We start from the raw sequence: 27,372 nt of genomic DNA on the forward strand, positions 1-27,372 counted from the left end.
GTTACTCCAATCCAACATATCTACACACAATTATAAGTTGTGTATAATAATATAATAACTTATGGCTTTGAAGCGAAGGGGGTTCAAATATGGCGTAGATTTTGGCAAATGATCGAAACATACATTTGATCAATAAAAATTTACGTAGATAATGCTTACGGCCATGTTATTACATTTTGGTCAGCTAGCATGTTTAAAAAGTCAATATTTTCATTCTCTCTAAATGATTTAACGTCTATGGTTTGCTATATTTTTTCCAACTTTTACTGTGTAAATTTTTAGCATGCCTTGGTCTGAGCAATCACTGTTGAAACAGAGTTTAAATCTGTAGTTTTGAGCAATATGCAAACACGTTTATGTGCCTAATAAGCCACGTTTTATATTGAAAGTTTTGCCAATTTAAATCCAATAAACGCAAGATTTATTTATTTATTTATGACGCCATGTTATGACATAGCTTTGTAACGTCGTCGGTAAGAATGCGTTAAACTTAAGCTTTTTGTTGTTGCGGCCCTTGTATAATTATATTTGTTTAGACCTGGTGTTGACATGTTTGAATGGTGCAACAATTACAACGGGTCCTAACAGAGATGTGTACACTGCCTGTAGGATTCGCATTTAAATTTGCGGTGGTAAAATATTTTGTGTTGTAAGAGCAATAGGTTTTTTTACTTAGAGAGGCCTCTTTATGAAAGGCAAGTCGCATGTGCATAGTTTTACTAGGCAAGCCACTTCCAACACAAATGTTGCACGCGCGGGACAATAGGGCGCAGCAAGGATGCCCGCAGCCGCCTCGTCGCGACGCAAGCTGTATAAAGCAAGTGATATGAAAGCATTCTGTATTGAAGTTTTTCTGCCGCTAGATAGTAGTAGATAGCTGTTATGAACTAAAACGATGACATAACACTTTTGTTTTTTGTCCCCCAATTGGAGGTGCCTAGGGGTGCAGCTTCATAAACCTCTACACAGCACCTTCATACCACTCTACGCCATGTCTGAAAATTTGAAAGTTCTACGATGTTCACTTTTTCTATAATGCTCTGGACAAAAATCGGTCTGAAACATGCCATAGCGGGGGTGCGGTTGTTGTATATTTTGTCAGGGGGTATATTTTCAGGGCTTAGTGTTTATTTTCAATTTTTACTTTATTTTATTTTTTTTATTTTATTTTATTTATTATTTTTTTTTAATATTTTGTATTGTGTACTTTATATTATATATTTTGTTTTTTATTTTCCTTAACTTGTTTCTGCAAGCAAAAACAGATATGGGCCGAAAACTTCCCCACTTAACTTATGCCTTTGATGCGAAAGGGGTTCAAATATGGCGTAGAAATTGGGGAATGATCGAAACATATATTTGATAAATAGAATTTACGTAGATAATGCGTATGGTCATTTTATTAAATTTTGACCAGCTTACGTGTTTGAAAAGCAAATATTATTATTCTCTTAAAGACTAAAAATGGTTTAACGCCTATGGTTTGCTATACTTTTGCAAACTTTTACTCGGTAATTTTTTACCATGGCTTGGGCCGAGCAATCACTGTTAAAACAGGCTTTAAATCTGTAGTTTAAAACAATATGAAAAACACTATTATGTTCTCAATACGCAAACTATTGAATCGAAAGTTTTGCTAGATGTTTAGGCCTGATGTTGGTAGTATGCTGGTTGGAGCAAGATGCACGACAGGTGCTAACAGAGAGGCGTAGACTGCCTTAAGATTTCGCATTTAAACTTGCGGCGGTAAAATAAGATGTTTCTTAACAGCATTAAGTAATTTTACTAAAGAGAAGCCTCGTTTTAAAATGCAAGTCGCACGAGCCCAGTTTAGGACGTGCCACTTCGCACAATGAAAGTCTCACGCGCGGGACAATAAAGCCCAGCAGGCGGTAAGTCGCTTCGTCACTTCACAAGCTGGACAAAGCAAGCGAATATGAACGAATTCTGTATGAAAGTTTTTCTGCTGCTAGATGGCTGTCGTTAGCTACAAAGTGCTAAAACGCAATATTTCAGGTTTTTACCCCCCAAGCAAAGGCCCCTGGGAGTGCAGCCTCATAAACTTTTACAAAGCACCTACATACCACTCTACGCCATGTCTGAAAATTTGAAGGTTCTACGATGTCTACTTTTTCAATAAAGCTTCGGACAAAACTCGGTCTGAAACATACCATAGGAAACCATAGGAAACCATAGGAAACCATAGGAAACCATAGGAAACCATAGGAAACCATAGGAAACCATAGGAAACCATAAGAAACCATAGGAAACCATAGGAAACCAAAAAAGAATTAAAACAGACTTTAAATCTGTAGTTTTAAACAATATGGAAAACACTATTATGTTCTCAATACGCAAACTATTAAATTGAAAGTTTTGCTAGATGTTTATGCCTGATGTTGGTAGTATGCTGGTTGCAGTAAGATGCACGACAGGTGCTAACAGAGAGGCGTAGACTGCCTCAAGATTTCTCATTTAAACTTGCAGCGGTAAATACACCCTATTGACACTTAATTATTAGGCGAAGATTATCGCGAAGTAATTGGTCGCCCGAAAAAAAACTAACGGCCGCATTGAAAGCAAGCATTATAAATGAGTCGCCGATATTCTGCTTTGAACATCTCTACTCGCAATGCTTCCCTCCGTTAATTGTACGGTGGGTGAAACTTTATTCACGGCCTTACCTCTTTGTGTATTACCGCGACAATACGATGAAATACGATTTGGAGAATATTGGAAAAATCGTATTTGGAGAATATTTGCTATTTGCACCTGTATAGTATGTTACTCCAATCCAACATATCAACACACAATTATAAGTTGTGTAGGCCTGGTGTTGATATGTTGGATTAGAGTTGCCACCAGATTTCGCATTTAAACTTGCGGCGGTAAAATGAGTTGTTTCTTAACAGCATTAAGTAATTTTACTAAAGAGAAGCCTCGTTTTAAAATGCAAGTCGCACGAGCCCAGTTTAGGACGTGCCACTTCGCACAATGAAAGTCTCACGCGCGGGACAATAAAGCGCAGCAGGCGGTGAGTCGCTTCGTCACTTCACAAGCTGAACAAAGCAAGCGAATATGAACGAATTCTGTATGAAAGTTTTTCTGCTGCTAGATGGCAGTCGTTAGCTACAAAGTGCTAAAACGCAATATTTCAGGTTTTTACCCGCCAAGCAAAGGCCCCTGGGGGTGCAGCCTCATAAACTTTTACAAAGCACCTACATACCACTCTACGCCATGTCTGAAAATTTGAAGGTTCTACGATGTCTACTTTTTCTATAAAGCTTCGGACAAAAATCGGTCTGAAACATACCATAGGAAACCATAGGAAACCATAGGAAACCATAGGAAACCATAGGAAACCATAGGAAACCATAGGAAACCATAGGAAACCATAGGAAACCATAGAAAACCATAGGAAACCATAGGAAACCATAGGAAACCATAGGAAACCAAAAAAGAATTAAAATGCAAGTCGCACGAGCCCAGTTTAGGACGTGCCACTTCGCACAATAAAAGTCTCACGCGCGGGACAATAAAGCCCATCAGGCGGTAAGTCGCTTCGTCACTTCACAAGCTGGACAAAGCAAGCGAATATGAACGAATTCTGTATGAAAGTTTTTCTGCTGCTAGATGGCAGTTGTTAGCTACAAAGAGCTAAAACGCAATATTTCAGGTTTTTACCCCCCAAGCAAAGGCCCCTGGGGGTGCAGCCTCATAAACTTTTACAAAGCACCTACATACCACTCTACGCCATGTCTGAAAATTTGAAGGTTCTACGATGTCTACTTTTTCTATAAAGCTTCGGACAAAAATCGGTCTGAAACATACCATAGGAAACCATAGAAAACCAAAAAAGAACTAGACGGGGGTGCGGTTGTTGCATATTTTGTCAGGGGGTATGCTTTCAAGGTTTAGTGTTATTTTTTTTTAATTTTTAATTTTTTTTTTTTTCAATTTTTTTTTTTTTATATTTTTGATTGACTTAATTATTTATTTTTATTTTTCAATATTTTTATTTTTTAATGTTTTTATTTTTATTATTTAGTTTTTTTATTTAGTTTTTTTTTGATTTTGTTTTGATTTTTAATTTTTTGATTTTTCATTTTTCATTTTTTATGTTTTATTTTTATTTTTATTTTCATTTTTTTTTATTTAATACTTTTTATTTTTTAGTATTTTGTATTGTGTATTTCATATTATATATTTTGTTTTTCATTTTCCTTAACTTGTTTCTGCAAGCAAAAACAGATATGGGCCGAAAAATTCCCCACTTAACTTATGCCTTTGATGCGAAAGGGATTCAAATATGGCGTAGATTTTGGAAAATGATCGAAACATATATTTGATAAATAGAATTTACGTAGATAATGCGTATGGCCATTTTAATACATTTTGGCCAGCTTACCTGTTTGAAAAGCAAATATTATCATTCTCCTAAAGACTTAAAATAGTTTAACGCCTATGGTTTGCAATACTTTTGCAAACTTTTACTCGGTAAATTTTTACCTTGGTCCGAGCAATCACTGTTAAAACAGACTTTAAATCTGTAGTTTCAAACAATATTAAACACACTATTATGTGCCTAATACGCAAACTATTAAATCGAAAGTTTTGCTAGTTGTTTAGGCCTGATATTAGTATGTTGGTTGGAGCAACATGCACAACAGGTGCTAACAGAGAGGCGTACACTGCCTTAAGATTTCGCATTTAAATTTGCGGAGGTAAATACACCCTATTGACACTTCATTATTAGGCGAAGCTTATCGCAAATTAATTGGTCGCCCCAAAAAATGCTGACGCCGCATTTAAAGCAAGCATTATAAATGTGTCGCCGATATTCTGCCTTGAACATCCCTACTCGAAATGCTTCCCTGCGTTAATTGTACGGTGGGTGAAACTTTATTCACGGCCTTACCTCTTTTTGTATTACCGCGACAATACGATGAAATACGATTTGAAGAATATTTGAAAAAATCATATTTGGAGAATATTTGCTATTTGCACCTGTATAGTATTTTACTCCAATCCAACATATCAACACACAATTTTAAGTTGTGTAGGCCTGGTGTTGATATGTTGGATTAGAGTTGCCACCAGATTTCGCATTTAAATTTGCGGCGGTAAAATAAGTTGTTTCTTAACAGCATTAAGTAATTTTACTAAAGAGAAGCCTCGTTTTAAAATGCAAGTCGCACGAGCCCAGTTTAGGACGTGCCACTTCGCACAATGAAAGTCTCACGCGCGGGACAATAAAGCGCAGCAGGCGGTGAATCGTTTCGTCACTTCACAAGCTGGACAAAGCAAGCGAATATGAACGAATTCTGTATGAAAGTTTTTCTGCTGCTAGATGGCAGTCGTTAGCTACAAAGTGCTAAAACGCAATATTTCAGGTTTTTACCCCCCAAGCAAAGCCCCCTGGGGGTGCAGCCTCATAAACTTTTACAAAGCACCTACATACCACTCTACGCCATGTCTGAAAATGTGAAGGTTCTATGATGTCTACTTTTTCTATAAAGCTTCGGACAAAAATCGGTCTGAAACATACCATAGGAAACCATAGGAAACCATAGGAAACCAAAAAAGAACTAGACGGCGGTGCGGTTGTTGTATATTTTGTCAGGGGGTATATTTTCAGGGCTTAGTGTTTATTTTCAATTTTTACTTTATTTTATTTTTTTTATTTTATTTTATTTTATTTTTTTAATATTTTGTATTGTGTACTTTATATTATATATTTTGTTTTTTATTTTCCTTAACTTGTTTCTGCAAGCAAAAACAGATATGGGCCAAAAACTTCCCCACTTAACTTATGCCTTTGTTGCGAAAGGGGTTCAAATATGGCGTAGAATTTGGGGAATGATCGAAACATCCATTTGATATATAGAATTTACGTAGATAATGCGTATGGTCATTTTATTAAATTTTGACCAGCTTACCTGTTTGAAAAGGAAATATTATTATTCTCTTAAAGACTAAAAATGGTTTAACGCCTATGGTTTGCTATACTTTTGCAAACTTTTACTCGGTATTTTTTTACCATGGCTTGGGCCGAGCAATCACTGTTAAAACAGGCTTTAAATCTGTAGTTTTAAACAATATGAAAAACACTATTATGTTCTCAATACGCAAACTATTAAATCGAAAGTTTTGCTAGTTGTTTAGGCCTGATGTTGGTATGTTGGTTGGAGCAAGATGCACAACAGGTGCTAACAGAGAGGCGTACACTGCCTTAGGATTTCGCATTTAAACTCGCGGCGGTAAATACACCCTATTGACACTTAATTATTAGGCGAAGCTTATCGCGAAGTAATTGGTCGCCCCAAAAAATGCTGACGCCGCATTTAAAGCAAGCATTATAAATGTGTCGCCGATATTCTGCCTTGAACATCCCTACTCGAAATGCTTCCCTCCGTTAATTGTACGGTGGATGAAACTTTATTCACGGCCTGACCTCTTTGTATGTTACCGCGACAATACGATGAAATACGGTTTGGAGAATATTTGAAAAAATCGTATTTGGAGAATATTTGCTATTTGCACCTGTATGGTATTTTACTCCAATCCAACGTATCAACACACAATTTTAAGTTGTGTAGGCCTGGTGTTGATATGTTGGATTAGAGTTGCCACCAGATTTCGCATTTAAATTTGCGGCGGTAAAATAAGTTGTTTCTTAACAGCATTAAGTAATTTTACTAAAGAGAAGCATCTTTTTAAAATGCAAGTCGCACGATCCCAGTTTCGGACGTGCCACTTCGCACAATGAAAGTCTCACGCGCGGGACAATAAAGCGCATCAGGCGGTGAGTCGCTTCGTCACTTCACAAGCTGGACAAAGCAAGCTAATATGAACGAATTCTGTATGAAAGTTTTTCTGCTGCTAGATGGCAGTCGTTAGCTAGAAAGAGCTAAAACGCAATATTTCAGGTTTTTGCCCCCCAAGCAAAGGCCCCTGGGGGTGCAGCCTCATAAAATTCTACAAAGCACCTACATACCACTCTACGCCATGTCTGAAAATTTGAAGGTTCTACGATGTATACTTTTTCTATAAAGCTTCGGACAAAAATCGGTCTGAAACATACCATAGGAAACCATAGGAAACTATAGGAAACCATAGGAAACCATAGGAAACCATAGGAAACCATAGGAAACCATAGGAAACCATAGGAAACCATAGGAAACCATAGGAAACCATAGGAAACCATAGGAAACCATAGGAAACCATAGGAAACCATAGGAAACCATAGGAAACCATAGGAAACCAAAAAAGAATAACGGCAAAAACAAGATATGTCCCGAAAATAAATTTTCGGCCCATATAATAACGGCAAAAACAAGATATGTCCCGAAAATAAATTTTCGGCCCATATAATAACGGCAAAAACAAGATATGTCCCGAAAATAAATTTTCGGCCCATATAATTAATCGAAATCACTAGGTACGTTATGCACGTATCTGTAATGTAGCTTGAAACTTAACTGACGATGATTCAAATGCTATAGAAACGTCTTTTTTAAGAAGATGTCGATTTACGCGACATACTTAGCAATCATTTTTAAGTTAAACGAAACAGTCTCGTAATTCACCATACCAATCTTTTGAACACACTTTCGGTGAAAATTGGTCCTCACTTTTTGACCCATACGAGCTATTTTGAACAACGGAGCGGTTACCAACAAATCTATATGATATTTTGGGTCATTTTGTTTAAAAAAGATAAAACGCCCCCTAAGTTGCGTGTGTGTAAGTGATATAAGTACGTCCAACATCGTTATTAGGTTGTGTTTTAATAACATCAAATTGCCTGACCAAGCATAAACACTGCGTTAAAACAATACTGAAGAAAACTTGGTTGCCTATAGTGGAACCGCACTCTGCTTTGACTGTCCAAAACACTACATTATTTTGAACTTCATGTCTCATGTTAAACACGTGACCATCAACCGAGCCTATATTTGTGACGCAACCCAATATTTCCCTGTAGCATTTTTTGTCCAAACCCTGTAGTTTACGGCGAGAGCAAGTGTCGTTGATGTTCAGTTAGTTGCAGTTAATCATGATGATTTGACCTTCTTTTCGCTCCAAAGAAACCAGAGCCTCACTTAAATAACACTTTCGAAAGTATATTATCTTTTTTAATATGCATTAAATGCACCACGCTGCAAAACGATTCCAAAGTGTTGGTTCAAAAATTCGTGTCAGACAACGCTTAATTATTATTAAATCGATTTAATGTTACGCAATGAAAAGATTAAAGTTGGGAGACTTCCTACAAAAAAATTGTCAAATGTCTTAAACTTTGTTTTGCAGATAGCTGAAAAAATGCATTATTTACAAAGACAAACAAATCCATTTTCGTTATTCTGATTTCATTATCAGCACCTTGCGTTACTTGGATCTTAAAATTAAATTAAATTATGGCAAAAACACGACAATTTTCTAAAATTGTGGCTTCATAGAACCACAACGCCGAAGGTTGAATCATCGCGATTAGTAGCATTAAAGATAAGCCAAATTAAAGATACCACATGTGCTTTGTGGGTTCACGTCGACCAGCCAGAACTCAAAATACTATGGTTTCTGGGCAAAAAGTGCCTGAGGGGCTTTTGTGACGTCACATTAAGCGTCTTGCGATTGATGCCGCTCGTCAAATATGTGACGCAACAGAGGCGTTTATGTGAAATGTAGCCACCTGGATAACACTGGTTTACAGCAAATTTGCTCCAGCCAAGGTGGCAACCTTTTTTGACTAATTTTAGGGTGCTGAGTTCAAATCGGGCATTGATATTTGTGCATCACGTCAGGATTTTGAGTTAAGATTTTTTTCAATTAGGGGTAAAAAGTAATATTTCGTTAAATATGTAAAAAAGGGACTTAAATCATACCATATAAAAATTTGAATACAGCCTTATCAGAGATTGAACTTTTGCAGTAAGATGAACTTTCTACAGTAAGTCGCCAAATCATGCACACTATGCATTTTTTATATAAAAGAAGGATAGAGTACCGGGGGAATTGTGACATTGGTAAGGGACTGACAATGATCTAATGATACGAGGAAAAGCGGTCCATAATATAAAAGATATGTGGTCAAAAATTAGTTTGGAGATAACAGTGTGAAACAGTTCAATATATCAAAGCACTAAATTTAAAGCGGAGGATTATAACGAAATGACAAACTGGAAATATCCAACAGAACCAGTTTAATAACAGAGGACAACATCAGTTGGAAAAAATCAGAAAGGTTATATAATACTTGTTGCAATACATGTTTAAACTGAATAACGAGTTATTCGAAACGTTCAAAATGCAACCTACTTCTGTATGGGCTTTGATATTTTTTATTACGTCTCGCTACAACCTCCAATCATTATGCTCAAAGTTAGTAAAATTGCGAATCATACCCAGTCAATTGAAAGAGCTATTAGAATCGTTACAGAAGCAAGAAATCCTGTTTGGAAATTTAAGAAGAAAGGGAGTTATTCTTTCCAAGTTGAACTCCCGAAAACTCGAGTTTTTAACTGTCTAAAAAAACAAGTATTAAGTCACAGCAGATAAATTTCACTTGAAAAACATAGATTAAACATAACCTAAAATTTCGCGTTTTTACCAGATTTTGCAATTTTCGGCAAAAATTGGACTCAATTTCCTTAACCAATACATGTTCAAATGAGCTTAAATTTTGTATATAACGGTTTAAGGTGTCTATCTATCAAAATCCATATAAGGCAGGTGGGTTTGAAAAAAAAAAGATTTCACGACCCGCCCTACTATATATGCTTCCAACTATTCCGGAAGACAGACTGTATTAACGCATTGCAAAAATATATTGATTCTAAACAAGCCATTTTTTAAAGAAATTCAATAAAATGATTCACTGCAAAATTTACTTTGAGTATTTTATAAAAGCCATCTTTATGATGAGAATATTTTTTAAACGAAAATTAAAAAAAATAATAATAATTTTAATAAAAACATAAAAAGTATTTTCAAATTTCAACGAACAGCTAAGAAATTTACGTTTTGCAAAGGAGTAAATTTGGCAGCGAGCGATTTACCAGAAATGATTTTGATGATTCACTTTAGTTCGTAATTGTAGAAAACCCTCCCAGAAGGTAAAGCTAATTATAAGTCGCGCGTCTTCAACGTCACAAAAGCCAGGCCAGCCAGGGGCAAGTACTGGCCGGTGAACGTCTGGTTAAAGTATAAAAGGGACAAGCTTCTCTCCAAAAGTCACAAGTTCGCGACAAGTTTGAAGCGAATTGTTCCAGGGAGAGCGACTCTTTCGAAATAAAAAGTTGGACGAAACACAAGGTAAGTGCTAGAAAATAATTCTTTGAAGGGGCAAACTTCGGTTTAATTAAAGCAAATAAAACTAAAAATGTAACTTATAATGTATGCACAAAGATGCAAATAATGAAAAGAGACGGGAAAGTTTAATAGCGATTGATAGTATAAAAACAAACGAATTATACACTGAAAACAAAATGCAATTAGGGACTTCATCTTAATTTTATGTATGTTGTACATAATCGATATCTTTATTGTCATATGCGTTGTATAAAATATAGCATAATTTTGTTGATTTTCTTTACATTTCTCGATATATATGTATACCAAGTATATTGTTTTCATTTTCAGAAATTCTGCAAACCTAAACTGAATCGCTCAAGATGAGATTGATTTTTGTTTTCAGTCTAGCGCTCCTAGTGACTTTTGCGCTTGGACAACAAGGTAATGTATTTTGATGAATAAATAAGTAACTAAGAATGCATTTATAGGATAAAAATTATAAAAACAAAACCTTTATGTTGATGTTGGTAAATTATTTTAATTATTAACAATTCTTTTTCTATTTGCAGAATGCAAAATATTAACAGATTTGGTGACATCGGGAGAGATTGACCAAGGTAAGTTTAATGAAATATTGTTTAACATGGAAAATATTTTTGCAATGACCATGGAAAATATTTTTGCAGTGACGTTTTTGTTCAACGTACGTGGACTTTGCCTATGTATACCTATAAAGAAAAACAAAAAGTTTTGAATAATTTGGTGACATAATTTAATTAAAATAAACGTTTGGCCAAAGACATTTATCAAACATTGACAAGTAATAATCGTTTACTTTTCATTATAGCATCAACCACTCCGTGCACTTTGAACCCTTGTGACCCCGACAGCGCAACCGTAACTTCTCAAGAAGATTGTCCAACACATTGCGCTTTCTACAACAATAACTGCTTCTTGAAATTTAGTAAGTCAAAAACTCAGCTATACGTAAAATAAAGTGACATAATTTAGAAAGCTGGCACGCGTTTAACAATATCCAATGTCCGAAAAGTGATCTAATAAAAAACTAATTGAATGCTTTTCTGTTTGTAGTTTCTATTGGTGCCATCGAAGAGATATACGGAAACACTACTGAAGCCAACGACCCCGAAGGGCGAAACTACCAAATTGGTAGGAATATAGGTTTATTTATTGGTAAAGTAAACAAGTAAGACGTAAACAAACTCTGGTTTAAAACTTTTGGTACGAAGATGCAATGTTCATTCTTGTTGCTTAAAACGTGGTAATATAAATTGAAAAAAATTTAAGCCAGCAAAGTTAAATTGTAAAATAGCCTACTGACATAGTTAAGTCGACTAAACTTATAACTTCAAATGGTTTTATTGTTTTACAGGAGGCGGTTCTTCTCTTTACCGTTACCCACCAGCTCAATATCCCCCCTTTTACCCACCTCATTCACCCTGCCCCTTGACATTCCCCGCAAATTGCAGAATCAACGCAAACGACCCAAACATCTTCAATCTACTTACTCCACCAGTGGACGTACCCTACTGCCAGAGGTGAATATTGTTTGCCACAACTTTTGCATTATGCAATGTTTTAAACTGAAAAGTAATATGGAATGTTTTGAACAGAAATCAATTTTAACTTTATTGTTATGTGAACAAATTCCATGTAAACTACAATATAGTTAAGGAGAAATCTGTCGGTCAATGATGCAATTGCACGATCGAAATGATGCAATTGATTGGCAGATTCGGTGAGTCTGTGATGGCTTTCGGTGTACTAATAATACGAAAGCCGTAATGGTTGGCCAAAAAGCAGATTCAGAAGGGCTAAATCACTAACACGAATATGCGTGGGCATCTTTCATAGTAAGGATGTGTTTGTTTGTTTTTCTTTCAGAATCGCATGCAACTCACACGACCCAAGTTTGGAAACAAACCGATTAGCTTGTCATTCTCAACCTGGTTGTTACTTTGATGTTGAACTTGCGATCATCCGACGAGCAGCTGGCCACACAATCCTTCCAGGTGTTCCCGTCTGCCACCTCGCCATCAGAAACAAAGCTTTCAAAAGACTCGTACGCAAATACGAAAAAACGGTGAGGAATGATGTAAAAAAATTGATGCCAAATAATTATCTTGCGTTCTCATTCGAAAAATGTAAGTTGATAATCTTTGGAACCTCACCGAGTTCAATTAGAGACTCGCATTTTTTTCCTTGGAAAAGCTGGGTTTCGACAATCAAATAGACAAAAAAAACTTTGATTATTATTTATAACAAAGAAACAAAAAATATTACTCAAGAAAAAAAAACATAAATATCTTTTCTTACAGAGTAACAAGAAGTGGAATGGCATCTACACCAAATGTTTGATCAATCAAAACCTAGAGGAAATTTACGCTCAACCAGCTGGTTGCTACATGGTTGATGTGCTTCAGTACATTGGAATTAAACCTAAGAGAGCCGGATGGCGAGGTACAGTATAGTAAAGATAAAAGGCCATAAAATATTCTAACTTTAACCGACCACGTTGGACTGCCATAAAATCCAGACTTGAATTAATCTAGGACTAATTTTCAAAACTAGAATAAGCAGTAAACCCATATATACCGTAAAACATTTCTAAAATGCTTTAATTTAACGCAAGAATGTCACCCCAAGACTGCTCATTGATCGGTGGATGCAGCAAACCTGGCCTCCATTGCTTTTACCCCGCTGAGTTACACAAGATCAAAGTGCGATCGGGAGAAGACAATCATCGCAAGCCGAACCCATCACCAAGAGACATTTACGGTCAACCGATGTGCTTGCCATTCAACCAACACGCAAGTCCTGTCGACTTCCTTAGCAACTACCACTACTGCTTGCAGTCTGGTTGCGTGCTCGATTCGTCATTGAGCTACCGTAAAGTTCGCGACGTCCTTTATAACATCACAATCACCGTTGTGCCCCAACAGTATCGTCATGCATTCTGGAACAAAGTTTGCAGCGGCCATGTTCGACCAGACAACTGGAGAGTGATCCTTAGACAGATCAGCTTCCCGATATTCACACCACAGCCAAACCCTTACATTCCGCTCCCGTTTTCGCATGAAATTAACTCATCTCAACCAATCGCCCAAGAAAGAGATTATGGCCTTGGAGACTTTTTCGGACATGGAAAGAACCCACTTCCTTATTGCCCAGGTGATGCACCAAGTTACCCAACCGGAGGTCAAGGTTACCCGACAGGAGGTCACGGTTACCCAACCGGAGGTCAAGGTTACCCAACTGGAGGTCAAGGTTACCCAAACGGAGGTCAAGGTTACCCACAAGGTCCTCTTAACCCACAGCCATATTCTTACCAACAACCTCCATCACATCCACGACCCCCGACTTATCCACTTCCACAATATCCTCCTTTCCCACAATTCCCGTACCCGCGACCCCAGCCTTGCCCATACGCCAACCACCATCTTAGAGGTTACCTCAAACTGAAGGGAAGCTTCTCCGGTTGTTGTGAAAAGAATCTTTGCTACATCCCGCGTCCCCAGCTCTATAACCCGCATTCAGGCATCGCTCCTTACTACTCGCACTGGGAATCGTGGTCCACATGCTCTAAGTCGTGCGCTGGAGGACAGAGGACAAGGAAGCGTCCCTGCGTCTCATACAAGAGAGATAACTGTTACGGCGGCAAGGAAACTCAGACTGAGACCTGCAACTTGGGCGAGTGTCCTTTCTACCAGAATTGGACAAACTGGAGTCCTTGCAGCCAGACTTGCGGAGGAGGACGTCAGAGCAGGTCACGTGTTTGCTACCCAAATGGAAAGGGTTGCTCTGGGGGCTCAAAAGAGTCTCGTAATTGTCAAACCGGCAGTTGTCCAACACTCGCCTGGAGTGCTTGGAGCAAATGCAGCTCTTCATGTGGAACCGGTCAGAAGCACCGCACGCGCACTTGCACACAACCCGGCGCTTATGAGTGCCCAGAAGACAAGCATGAGTCAGCCGATTGTTGGATCTACTCGGGGAAGGTTGTTCTTACTGCCACTTCCGCTTGCGAATACCCACTTTGCAAAGTAACCAAGCATTACAAATGTCAATGCCCCGATGGTGGAAACGGCCACTGCGTCGATTTCAAGCCTAAAGTATTTGAAACATGCTACGACGGTTACTGTGGAGGATTCTTTGGAAAAAAATAAATGTGTTCTGTAATAAAATTATCTGATTATATCGAAACTTTCTCGATCTATTGATAGATATTTATCCCGCAATAAAAATGTTACTGAAAAATGTATGTGATTTTTGTTATTTAAATCCAAAAAAAGATAATAGACGTAGATGCATGGTGGACAACAGTTGACTAGCTCTAAACAATTTTATAAAGCTTGACATCAGCCATAAGGAAAACAATATTTGGTATTGTCAAGAAGTATTTTCGCAATCCAAAAAAATGCCACTAATCCATAAAACTGAATTAAAGCTTAAATTTATACAATGCTCAGTCACCCGGAGCAGAAGTTTTATTATAATAATTGAGCTGCTTCTCCAAGTATTCGAGAGATGCTACAAAAGCTATACTGTGAAGAAGGATTTTCGGAAAATCATTATTTATTAATCATTTTAAATGTTTATCATTTATAATTTGAAAAATATACATTCGTTAATCTTATTAATACATCGTTTTCTCAATTGCTGTTTTCGCCCAATTATAAAACAAGTTTGAAGTTTAACGATATGTGAGTATGGTAGTTTGTGTAAACATTTTCTTTAAAAAATAGTACCACGATTGACTACTATAGTCACTTGTATTCTGCAAATGGGCTAAATCAATATATAGTCTTTCACACCACGTTTTGTACCTGCGCTGGTTGAACATTATTTATTGTCGAAGCTTCACTGTTTCAAAAATTAATCAATTTGAAAATTTTTTGTGTTCACTGGCAAATATATCCAACCTTATAGTCAATTCAGATTAAACAAATCAAGCACGCTGCGTGAAGAAATATTTTTCGGTGCATACCAAACACGATATTTGAGAGGATTCATTGCCTTTATTAATTTTGAACAGCGGTCAATTCTTCTTACTCGTTTGACATTTATTCACAAGGGGTAATCCCATGATGGGTATTTAATGAGTACGACCGTTGTTATGATCTCCATTCTACGACGATCACTGTTTTTTTTTAATTATTTGCCTTAAAAGTCGTCACAGCCCCTTGGTAGCTCGTTTTTCTGTATTTTAAATAGTGGCATATATTGTAAAATAGTACATCAACACATTTTATGTAGTTAATCAACAGTGTCGATTTCGACATGAACGACAAATTTCTAAAATTAACATTGTGCAGGAAAAGTTAGTAAACAAATGTAACACTGAGGCTTGCATAACTTTCAAAATTGTAAACCAAACCATGTATACCCTCGCATTAAAAAATACTGTAACGTTTTTTACGATTCGTAAACTTACCAAATCGTTACGGTGGCATAATTTAAAAAATACCCTGAATTTAAATGTAAAATATTTAAACGACAAAACACCCTGAATTTGAATGTAAAACATTTTAAGGGCGGTCGTCACTTATACCAACCAAGAGACTTCTTCACCGCCTTCGACCAATTAGACATTTCGCGTGTAAATTTTTGAAGATTAGCTGGTGTCGGTTCAATGACATTTTTTACTTGCACCAATGACTGCAGTTGCTCTTCTTTCCAAAACCCTACCGCAATTCCTGCAAAGAAGGCCGCACCAAGGGCCGACATTTCACTGTGAGAAGGCCTATAAATTTTCCGGCTTATAAGGTCGCTAGTCGTCTGCATAAGAAACGAATTAACCGATACACCGCCATCACACACCACCTTCTGAATCCTTAACTTCGTTTCGGCCGCCATGGTGGCGAAAAGCTGCTGATTTCGGTAGGCCAGCGACTCCACTACGGCCCTCACAATGTGGCAGGGCCGCGTTTCTTCTTTCAAGCCCATAAGGGATGCGCAGGCCAGGTAATCATTTACAGGAGCGTGGATGCCGTTAAAGCCAGGTACAAAGTAAACCCCGCCCGATGTATCGCATTCAGCAAGGTGCTGGTCAATTTCTTCCGGTGATTTAATGATTCCCATTGACACGAGCCAATCTATCGCGGTCCCGGCAGTGTTGGAGTTTCCCTCTGCAATGTGCGCTATTTTATCGCCGATCTTCCACCCGATCAGCGGGTAGAAGCCGGCGACCGACGTGTGCGGGTTGGCGCCGACGTTTACGTCGAGAAACGCTCCGGTTCCCATCGTGAGCTTGACGTCGCCCGCGTTTACGCAGCGCTGCCCGAACATGGCCGACTGCTGGTCGCCGACAACACAGCGGATCGGGATTTTTGCGCCGAACAGCTCTGGGTCGCATTCACCGTAGTCGTCACTGGTGTCCAGTATGGGTGGGAACATGCTGCGAGGAATGCGCAGCAGGTTGAGAAAGAAGTCGCTCCAGTCTAGCGTGTAAGGATCGTAAAGTCCGGTCGAGCTTGCGCACGAATACTCTGAAACGAACACCTTTTCGTTGGTCAGCTTCCACACAAGCCACGTATCCAAGGTGGCAAAGCAGACTTTGCCGCCCTGCGCCAGCTCCTTGATTTTCGGGTATTGCTTGAGCAGCCAGAGAAGTCGGATCGAAACGTGCTGCGTTCTAAACCTCAGCACGGAAGCGGCGAGATAGCGCTTTTGCTGTGTGACTGTGTGAAGGCTTTTTGAACCGACGCGCACCGCCTTCATAAGGTACGAGTCGTTCCACTCGTTCGAGATCGAATCTCCGCGCGTGTCCTGCCACACTAGGAAATTGTGAAAGTACGCTCCGGTCTCAGAGTTCCAGACGATGAAGGTGGCGCGTTGGGTGGATATGCCCATGGAAACTACACTGCTTGCGGCTATCTTGGCATCTGCAATCGAATCGCTTATGACCTCCTGTACGGTGGCCCACAGTTCGACCGGGTCCATTTCGGACGCCTGCGGTTCTGGTCTGAGTATGTTCAGCGGCCGAGACGACCTTCCCACAATCGTAGCTGTCTTGTCGTAGATAAAACACCTGACGTTGGTTGTGCCCACGTCCAACGACAGGACGTATTCCTTGCTAGTTGACTCCATTGCTGGTCACTGCTGTCTATCCCTATTGCTGCTGCTGGCTTTGCTTCAAAGTCCGTGGCTGCGCGTTTCTTCGCCAAACTACGGAAGTAAATCATTAACTTCTTACCCAGCTTGTTTGCTTAAAGCTCCTGGTCGCATATATAGCTGTCAACCGCGCGATGCATGCTCGCTCAGGAAAAGCACATTGTTTCCGAATTAGCCAGTACCACGAAAAACAATAAATTCACTAAATCCTTTGTAAAAATGAATATCGTAATACTTATTTTACCTTGTTTGGCAAATTTCTGTGCATATTTCGTCCAGTAACTCAACAACCAGTTACGAAAATATTACACGTATATCCACATGCGTGTGTTGAAGTCTCATAACACGGCCCTTTCGCACAGTTTTCGGTTGCCAGTCAGTTGTACCGGTAGTCATAACACGCACACTATACTGTGTGAATGGGCCCAAACCAACGTATGTATTGTATGGAATTCCGGATAACGTGTGATTCATAATGTTGTTGCGTTGTACGGCCAACATGCCATTTTACAATGGTGATGCATAAGATTTAAACACATTCTGAAACCTCTTCAAGATAGGCTAATTACAGATTAAGGTTGGCCTTCCGATCTACGTGTTGTTTATGGTTTGGAATTAAAGTCGTTAAATGTCACAATTTAAGTAGACACATTAGGACTTGCAAAGTCAACCGATTCATAATTGCGCAACTATAGAACGATTGGATTTGAGGCAAGATAAATATAATAGAAGGTTCATATGCCTTTTGACGAGGAAATTTCTAATCTGGGTAAAACGTTAAGTAGCGAAACTTATGAAATTTACCAAGTAAAGCTGTTGGTTTCCAGGTAATTAACCTAAAATGCTTCAGGTACAGTCAACAAAAATGCAAACTTTGATTTCGTGTTTAGTATTTAACTTACGAAACGCAGCAACCAAGCTACAGCGTTTTCAACCTCGTCCAAATAACGAAGACGAAATACAACAATTAATGTTTTGCAAAGGCGCTATAACTTAGGCGAAGCATGAAAACATTACATAATTTAGTTTGAGAAAATGTAAATCTTGTGCGGACGAAGTTGTTCGTTCTTTATTTTTATGATTTGACATTTGCAGTTTTAACTTTATAAGAATTTTCATTTCAAAGTGAAAAGCTTTGCGTTAAATCGACGACCATGCGACTAAAATGCCTATTGCTGTCGGTTGTCTAAAAGGCGGTTAACAACCCTAGTAACGAGCGACTATCGATACTATAGCCTACTACGATGTGACATCGGATATCAGCTCCGAACACATACTTTCGGTATTAACTTCCTTTTGAACAGGATATGTGTTCTTCTGTCTTACAGGCCTGTCTAGCCAAAATAGGACGGTTACGGAATTAGCACTGGCAAGACAAACACACCCGTGACCATAACACTGGTCGTACTACATCTGGACAGAGATATCTAATAAAAGCGTAATGACAATTAAAAAAGTAGTTAGCCATAGCTAAAAATATGATCCCACACATATTGTGCGAAATTCCGTGAAATCCACAAACAAGTCGCCGTCGTGAAGATCATAAGCCAGTCAATCCATGTTTCCATATTTTCGAAAATAATACATTTTTGAATTGCAAAGCTAAAAAGGTAAAAAAAAAAAGAAAAAAAAAAGGTCGAGTAGATCGACATCATCTAGATTAGGACGTTTTGATGCGAGCTTAAAGATGATAGACAAGCTCGTACCGAATTTTTAATCATGTACTCAATTTTTTTTGCTTTGCAACTCATTATCAAGCTACATTACATTCCGTGAATAGTGTACCCAAATACATTTTCTATTTTACTATTGTTTTTTTAATAGACACAAAGATTTAATATATGTAACAAAATTGGAGAACCCAGCAACTCTTTAAAACTGCCATTATTTTGTTAAAATAATCGACTTGTTTGCTAATATTTCGTTTACTGTACTAAATAGTTATACGCCTGCAATTGCCTTCGTCTTTATCGCTTTGAAAGGGGATCTTTAACGACAAGACATAGATGCAAATTTACTTCCAACCTACTTTACTTTTGCATATTGGTCTAGCCCAGCGGTTCTCAGCTAGTGGGCCATGAAAACTTTTTAGGTGGGTCACACAACAATTTGAAAAAGTTAGATTTATTAAAGAATTTAGTTCCATTTGTATAGTACCTAGATAGTTTCATTTGTGTCATATCTAAATAATTTAGTTTCATTTGTGTCTATACCTAATTTTACAGGAATATAATTGCTTGGGAAGGGATTCAATAGGAATGAAATGAAATGGAAACTTATTGTTTAGCAGCAAGTATCTCACTAATGCACGGTTGAATAAATAATCTGTTTTAACATCTGCTTCGCTATTTTTTGTTCTAAACCTTTTTTTACAGTTTGTTCTTTCATAAAAGTTTATTGGGCCACAAAATTTTTGTGCAACAAAAATGGGCCACGAAAGAAAACAAGGTTGAGAACCACTGGTCTAGCCCTTCTGAAGCTGCATTTTGATCAACGATTACGGCTTACATATTATTAGTACACCGAAATCTATCGCAGACTCGCCGAATCTGTCGAGCAATGCTGCAAGCAGGGCAGGCTAGAAAAACAATTGAACTAGAAATTTTTCAATTTAGTCAGCGAGCACACCAAATCAAAGTGATACTCAATTTTGGGTCGCGGCCTAAAGAGGGGGTTAGGAAACATCGACTAAAGAGGTTTGGCGATCAAACAATCATTGCAAAATGATATCATTTTTAATTGAAACTTGTACGCACTCAACAGCTACCAAAAGGATTGTTGTGAAGAGTAAACAAAGGAAAGAAGGAAAATTGTGACGGGGCATGAAATTCAGGTATGTAAGCTAAATGTAACAGGTTTATGTATTTTTTAACTGATAAAATAAGGTGTTTTCTTTTGCGGATGGTTAACGAACAAAGGCGGTCCAAAATAAATATAAAAGATAGCTCTAAATATTGTTATTTTAGGTGCCTACTGATGTCTTACTTATGCTAAGCCGAGAAACACCTAGTATGCAGCTAGGTTTGGTTCGGCTGTCCAATTTTTTTTAAGTAGGTTTACCAGGAGCTACATGGCAAGCCTATCAGAACATAACAGCACCTATGGTCGAGTGCAATACACCGACTTCGCTATCAGCACGTCCATAAAAAGCTGCAGATTCGTCAAAGCACAATGTCGCGGACCGCTTTGGCTTCCACTCGATCCAGGTACTGCTTTATCTCGTCTCGCGCCAGCCAAGCGTATTCGACAACCCTCTTCGGGTCGGGCTGTAGCTTAAGCGTGGGCATACAAGTTGTGTTCGAGTTGCGCGGAACAAAGGCGCTGAAAACGAAGTTCTTAAGGCCAAGGGCACCCGCGATTGGACGTATTCGCTCGGGCAACTTTTGCTTGAAGAAGTTTGCCGGAGAGTTGGACAGAAACTGGGCGCCGCAGTCTCCCACGTAACGCTTCAGTGCGTCTTTGGCGACCTGTACATATAAGCGCCTGGTGGTTATTAGACGCATGTATGTGGTGGCATCTGTACTAACAGGCTGAAACACGGAAGGAATTTTCCGCAAACAATAAAATGTTAAATCAAGATTCTTGCTTTCGTATCAGATTATCTTAAGACTGGTAAAAATCATAAAATCATTATTTAAATTTGATAGAAATATATAAACGAAAATCGATTTCTATTTGAAAAAAAATGATGGATGCCTATTCATCAGGCGAAATATATTTCTGTAAAATTTTAAGAAACGATAAAAAACAATTAGGTAGGACGAAAATTCACAGACGGCGATTAAAGCGAGTGCTGATTGAAAGGCAACTGCCTGATTGGCGAATGCAAATTATTATAGTGCAATACCAATCCTGACTAGGAAAATCTACTTGGCATCCCGTGTTTTTAGGACAGCTGTACTTTTTTTACGAGAAATAATAGGATTGTGAGTCACATAAAAATAAAACAAATATATAGTACCAAAAAAACAAGCGGTATAGCTTGATTCTCATATACTTGGTACTTGTAATTCGTTTTCCATTGTAGACTTAAATCAGCACTGTTTTTTTTCAGAAGTTCAAATGGGGTGCTTAGGTTTGGGATTACATTTTGCACACTTTAGATTCGTACATTATATATATAAATTTAGTTCACCAGAGGTAAGACAGATATTTTCAAATATTCTCACCTGTTTTAATGGCGCCTCCTTTAATAGGTAAGCACTGACAGGTAGCGACCATATTTGGTCTTTACCCAAATTTCGCTTCACAATAAGAACAAGTGAGTCTCGAGGTCGACGTTGTATGTTGGTGAGGTCATTGTCATCAATTTCTTGAAAAAATATAACATTATTTATACAGAAGTACTTTAGGTATCATTACAGAAGTAGGTATCATTTTCAACAGTTCGAAAAACTATTTATTCATTTTCAACATCAGATTTATTTATTTTTCAACATCTCATCTGGTGTTGAAAATTCAAAATGATTGGACTTCGATATTTTTACTACATCTTACTACAGCCTCCAACTATTGTGCTCCCGAAGTAGTCACTACATTTCTGTTTTTATCAAAACTACCAATTAACTGAGATCACTTGTTGAAACTAGTAGGGAGTTGAACCGAAATCAAACCAGAAATTTATAAACTGGTTTAGGCGATTTCTTCCCAATAATGAGCTGCTCGCTTATTAATACCTAACGAAACTTAGACACTCATGACAATTCAAATAATTATTCTCCACATAAACATTTTTAGATTTAACATAACTATTGCATCCGAACTTGAACTTTATAAATCAGTTTACAAATAACAATGGTCGAACCAGAGCTGAACCGGAACTTTTTATTTGCTCTGAACCGAAACCACAACTGAACCGTATTCCGAAAAAATCCTAGAAACCAAAGAGTCAAACTACTCCCTGGTTAAAACAAACCAATATTGATACCCGTTTTTTTACAATTCTGCCAAATGATGCCCTACACTGATTTTTAAAATACCTGGAATATAGTCAAAATTTGAATTAAATGAAAAGTAAATCAAAATAGCATTTCTGTTTATCTTCCTACATATATTTATTAAACTCTTATTTTGTATAGTAACTTGGTATGATACAAAACAAAAGTTTTTGCAAAAAAATAGGAAATTTGTATAAATTTTACAAAAACTATATCATAATTTGGTAGTAAAATATCGGCTGATTTATCTGTATCAGTTTATCTCTGATCACATCTCCTAACGTGGGTATTTGGTTGGTTATAAATATTAGGAAATTAATTACACAATAAATTGTTGCTCGCTACTTGGTTAACTATTATGTGATACAGTCACCTTTCATTTTAATGTGCTTTGCATTTGAAAGCGCACTTTTTTAACAGTGCTACAGTCATTTACAGGAATAGAATTTATCCATTTGTATATGGAGCATTTATTTTCTTCTGGGCATTTAGTTTTCCCGGAAAAAACCTGGTAACTTAAACAACCCGTACCTATTTCTTTATATGTGCTTTCGACTTCAGACAATTCCAAATCGTTGATATCTTCTATGTCGCGAAGTGTTTCTTGAAAATCAATCAGATCTTTGCCACCTTCCACACCTTTCTATAAAAAATTGAATAAATACCTCTATTTGACCAAAAAATTATTATTAACCTAAACTTATTGTACAAACTAAATGTCAAAAAAATAAACCTAATCTATTTGCAAATCTGTGTAAATAATTACCAAGGGGCTAAATTCCTTATGGAGGGCTAAGTCTGTAGATTTGTGCAATTTTGTTAATTAGTTATTGACTTGCATGTCTAGGTTGTAGGCAACAACTTTTGATTGAGCACAAAGTGTCATTACATAGCAATACCTTTTAAATTATATATTATTAAATGAAACAAATATTGCCCAAATGTTGAAGCATAAATTTATTTACACTTTTTTGATGTTTTAAACATATTTTTGGCAGATGTAGACAAACTAACAAGTGTTTTTGGAAAACGAACAAATACATTTTAATATACAAACAGTTGATACCAGTCATAATAAATAATGTTTAAAAACTGCTTTTCTGGTAAAATTTGTTATTGTAAACAATCACATTTTAGTTTAACTAATTAACGAATATAAGCACAACTTGCCACACAAATCAAAGATTATCAGGAACTTCTGGCATTACAATACTTTGCACACTAAAACTATGCATTACTTAGGAAATTATTCACCTGTATAATTTATTTTACCTCGACTTCCTTTATTATGTAATTTTGTCGGTTGCTTTCTGCTTCCCAATCACTCAGGCAGCTTTTTTCCAGTTCTTTTTGGGCCGCTAATTTGGCATATTCCTCCTCAATTGGCAATTTTTTTGCCTCAAGCAATGGGAGCCGTGTCTGTCATTTTGCATGAATACAAACAATTTTTCTTTTTTATAATTATGTTAGGGAAACTCTCATAATGCAATATACACTTACCAGACAAACAGCAACCTGAATTTTCCATTCTGTTGATGGTAGCGCTTTGAATTTAATTTCTCCTTTTGTGTGTACTTTACATTTTGAAGTATAATACAAAAAGTGACTAGATGAGATTTGGTGTTTTGCCTGTAATATTGACCTTCCTCTGAGAATTAGTCCAACAGGAAATCTTTCCATTCCAAATTATTATTTTTTTATTATTTGCTGTTTGATTTAAAAGAAAAACAGAATGATCACACATAAGCTAAACAGAAAAACAAAATTAAAAGAAGGTATGGAAAAAAACATTGATGTAAGAAGCTATGTGACAGTTTTTATGTCTATCGTAATTGGGGCTCAAGGTTTAACTTTAGAATAATGATTGTGGTAAGGAAACTCAAATGGCAGCTGGTGTACCATTTCAACAATGCAAGATGTTAAGCATTTATAACTTCAAAAACAGATGTATGCATTCACCATTCTGAAGGGGGTGAAGGTTTGTCTGTGAAATAAACCTTTAGGGTACACTTGTCATACTATGCCACATACTGCAGACTGGGTTTAGTAGTCTAATGTTTAAGGATCTTAACAGGTTTTATTATACCAACCTGAGAGTTGGGACCAAAGTCTGAAGCTCGAAAACTAAGCATTTTCTCTGGAGCCAAAACCTGAGGCAGGCATGTAGCCATTTTTATAATTATTGTGAAGTACAAGTCATTTTATAAATTTGTCGAGCTTGGGTCTAAGCAAAAGGTATGAAACTTTTATTTGCTTCAGTTGCAGGCTCTAGTTGTTGGTAGTCTTTAGCAAACTTTAAAATTTCTTGCCTTGGAAACATTCTGTACAACATTGTTTTTATAGAAAAGATTGTTATCAATGAACATTTTTACAGCGAAGACAAAATAAAGCCTATAAAATAATTTCTAATTTGGCCATTACATTTCAAAAAATTAAATTTTTGTTGGTTTTGAAGCAAGTAAGCAAACTATTATTATTGTTTGGTATAATGGTAATTTTTTGCATTGCTTATTCAAACTGATTTTAGCTGACTGGACGACTGGCAACAGGATGCATATGTCTGCCTGGCCTATAGCATAAAATTTAGACCAGTTTCAGAAGTCTATTTTCTGTAGCGCACGAGATTGGAAACTTTGAATTAGCTGCGGGGGGAGACGATTTTGCAGCTTGAAATTGCGTGGCTGCAATAGTGTTATTTGTAAATTTCCACGTCTGAAAATGGAGTACTCTACTTAAAACCTGGGCCTTACTTTTCCACTAGCGCCCAGGTTAAGAACCATTTGTGTAGACTGATCAGTGTTGTAATGACTTAAGTCATTGACTTGACTTAAGTGCACTTAAGTCACTGTTTTTAAATGACTTGACTTGACTTAAGTCTTTTGAGCAAATGACTTGACTTGGACTTAAGTCATTTTATCAAATAACTTTGGATTAAATTAAGTGTTTTTTTTATTACATTTTTTCTCAAGTTTTGTACATTAAATACTTTTATTGCTGTATACTGTGTTTGTGTTAATTTTTTAATTAAATTGTGGCTTATAATCGAAAGAGTTTACTAATTTTAATAATTTAACGTTCTATTTTTACGTCAATGACATGACTTGCAATTGACTTGCTCTCATAACGACTTGACTGGGACTTGACTTGGGCAACCGATGACTTGGACTGGGACTTGACTTGTTATTTTTGCAAAATACTTGGACTTAAGTTATTTTTCAAGTGACTTGACTGGGACTTAAGTCATTTCAAAATGATTTGTTTACAACACTGAGACTGATATTTGAAAGATGTTAATAAAAAACAACCCAGTATGTTTTGCGTTACTTTCTACGCACTAAATCAATAGAGCGCCGAATAAATATAATAATAACACTTGACCCACCTAGACGCCAGACCTAAACGCTAACTCGACTCGCGCCCTAAACCAAATAATGTTAAAAAATATATAACCCCCGGACGAAAATGTGTGGGATTCGAGACCAGCGTCCTTTCCTGTGACCTACCGCAATTTGTTTTGCGGTATTCATAAACGCTGAATAAAACCATTTTAAATAGCCACTTCTATATATATACGTATTTACTAAAAAGCTTCTGTGCTACGTTACGCATGATTTCTCATAATCATACCAGTGCAGATTTGGTTGAACAGGCACATAGAAAAAAATGAAAACGAATACGGCTGAGATTTACTTGTAGACTGATTCTTAAATGAAGTATGTATTATAAATGATGAGTTATTCTTTTACGAATTAGGGGTTATCGCCAATGTATGTTTAGTAATAGTTCATTTAATCGCGCAAAGACATAATTATATAGGCAAGGTTATTTGCACGACTAATTTTGAAACGTTAAAATCAAAAGCAGATTGACTATCGAATGTTAGGTATTGAAAGATAGGCAGGTTAATCAAAAACGTGCCCGTTTTATGGTGACGTCGCTTAAAAGCCACCATTCAATACGTGATAAAAACGCGCATAACCTAAAGAAATACCATGATGAAGGACTCCAGTTCAATTACCAAATCCATCGCTAGTGTCAGTGCGCAAACACAGCCTGTCAACGCAACAATGTCACATATTTAGCTTCAGCGATTTGATTAAATTAACATCGACTACTTTAGAAACTAGAATTTTGCGTCCAGTGTTTAAATTAGCAATTCATAGAGCCTGCCAATAACTATATAGTAATTGGCATGCTCTATGGATTTACATTATACAGGCTGTTGGTAAGCTGTTAGAAAACAGAAATCGTTTGTGGTAAAATAGAAGCATTACAATTGTCAATTAGTCAGTTGGTTTCCCCGTTAGGTAGTGCAGCGGTTCAGGTTATTTGAAACTGTAGCATCTTAAGCCATAATTAATGTATGGAGTATTTGTAGCATCTTAAGCCATAATTAATGTATAATTACATATCATGGAATTTATCGTATTGCGTATTTTCAAATGTGTTGCTGTTGCACGCTTTTTGGCGCTGATAGAAATTGCAAAAACGTCGCTGAGCAAAACTTCCGACTTGAGCCGTGAGACCGCTTACCAAAAAACTTCCAGCCGTGATGTATTAATCACATCCGCAAACCGCAACCCCACCCATTTTACTCTCCTACTGTAAACATTCTATTCAGTTGGTCGCCAGTGAATAAGGGGAGCGATTGTTGCTATAGCTGGCTTTCATGCTGGCTTGCTTAACACCAGCCAACAAAAACTGTGTGAACTTGTAATTAGACTCAGACATTCCCATTGTTAGAAGAGAGGTTAATTGATAGAGGCAAAATACATTAATGATTCTCATAATTAACCACTTCTACAAAACAACCAAACGTTTTTTGGCAAACATTGTGCTGAAGCAGTGATGCACAACCTTAGTTCACTCGCTGCACACCAACAAAAAAATTCTAAATCTGCAATGGAAACATGCGAAAATACTCGAGCCAGCCAAAAGCGAAAGAACGTTGCATAATTAAATGAGCTGAAGGCAAGAAAAGTTTTGTTATATATGTTACTTCTGTCCA

At 37.2% G+C, this 27,372-nt stretch overlaps 3 protein-coding genes across 3 annotated transcripts; 1 reads left to right on the plus strand and 2 right to left on the minus strand.

Moving 5' to 3' along the window:
* The first annotated feature begins 10,247 nt into the window (after positions 1 to 10,247).
* Positions 10,248 to 14,502, plus strand: LOC146169775 (uncharacterized). The gene is given in 9 exon segments (XM_083390955.1): positions 10,248 to 10,317; positions 10,645 to 10,737; positions 10,866 to 10,913; positions 11,144 to 11,260; positions 11,389 to 11,466; positions 11,690 to 11,855; positions 12,202 to 12,400; positions 12,636 to 12,787; positions 12,950 to 14,502. Coding segments are annotated over 8 exon segments (2,352 nt in total). The 5' UTR covers positions 10,248 to 10,317; positions 10,645 to 10,676; the 3' UTR covers positions 14,481 to 14,502.
* A 1,353-nt stretch (positions 14,503 to 15,855) lies between these two features.
* On the minus strand, positions 15,856 to 17,403 carry LOC146169776 (glycerol kinase 5-like). Its single transcript, XM_083387294.1, has one exon. It carries the CDS (start codon positions 17,401 to 17,403, stop codon positions 15,856 to 15,858), a length of 1,548 nt encoding a protein of 515 aa, XP_083243420.1.
* Positions 17,404 to 20,522: 3,119 nt separating this feature from the next.
* Positions 20,523 to 24,105, minus strand: LOC146169777 (large ribosomal subunit protein mL46-like). The gene is made up of 5 exons (XM_083389554.1): positions 23,865 to 24,105; positions 23,637 to 23,783; positions 22,896 to 23,007; positions 21,597 to 21,739; positions 20,523 to 20,894 (listed from the first exon to the last, which is right to left on the minus strand). Exons 1-5 carry the CDS (start codon positions 24,042 to 24,044, stop codon positions 20,589 to 20,591), a joined length of 888 nt encoding a protein of 295 aa, XP_083245680.1. The 5' UTR covers positions 24,045 to 24,105; the 3' UTR covers positions 20,523 to 20,588.
* Positions 24,106 to 27,372: the final 3,267 nt, after the last annotated feature.

The sequence above is a fragment of the Ascidiella aspersa genome, chromosome 1, assembly GCF_963924565.1.
Source record: "Ascidiella aspersa chromosome 1, kaAscAspe10.2, whole genome shotgun sequence".
In the NCBI taxonomy this organism is placed as follows: Eukaryota; Metazoa; Chordata; class Ascidiacea; order Phlebobranchia; family Ascidiidae; genus Ascidiella; species Ascidiella aspersa.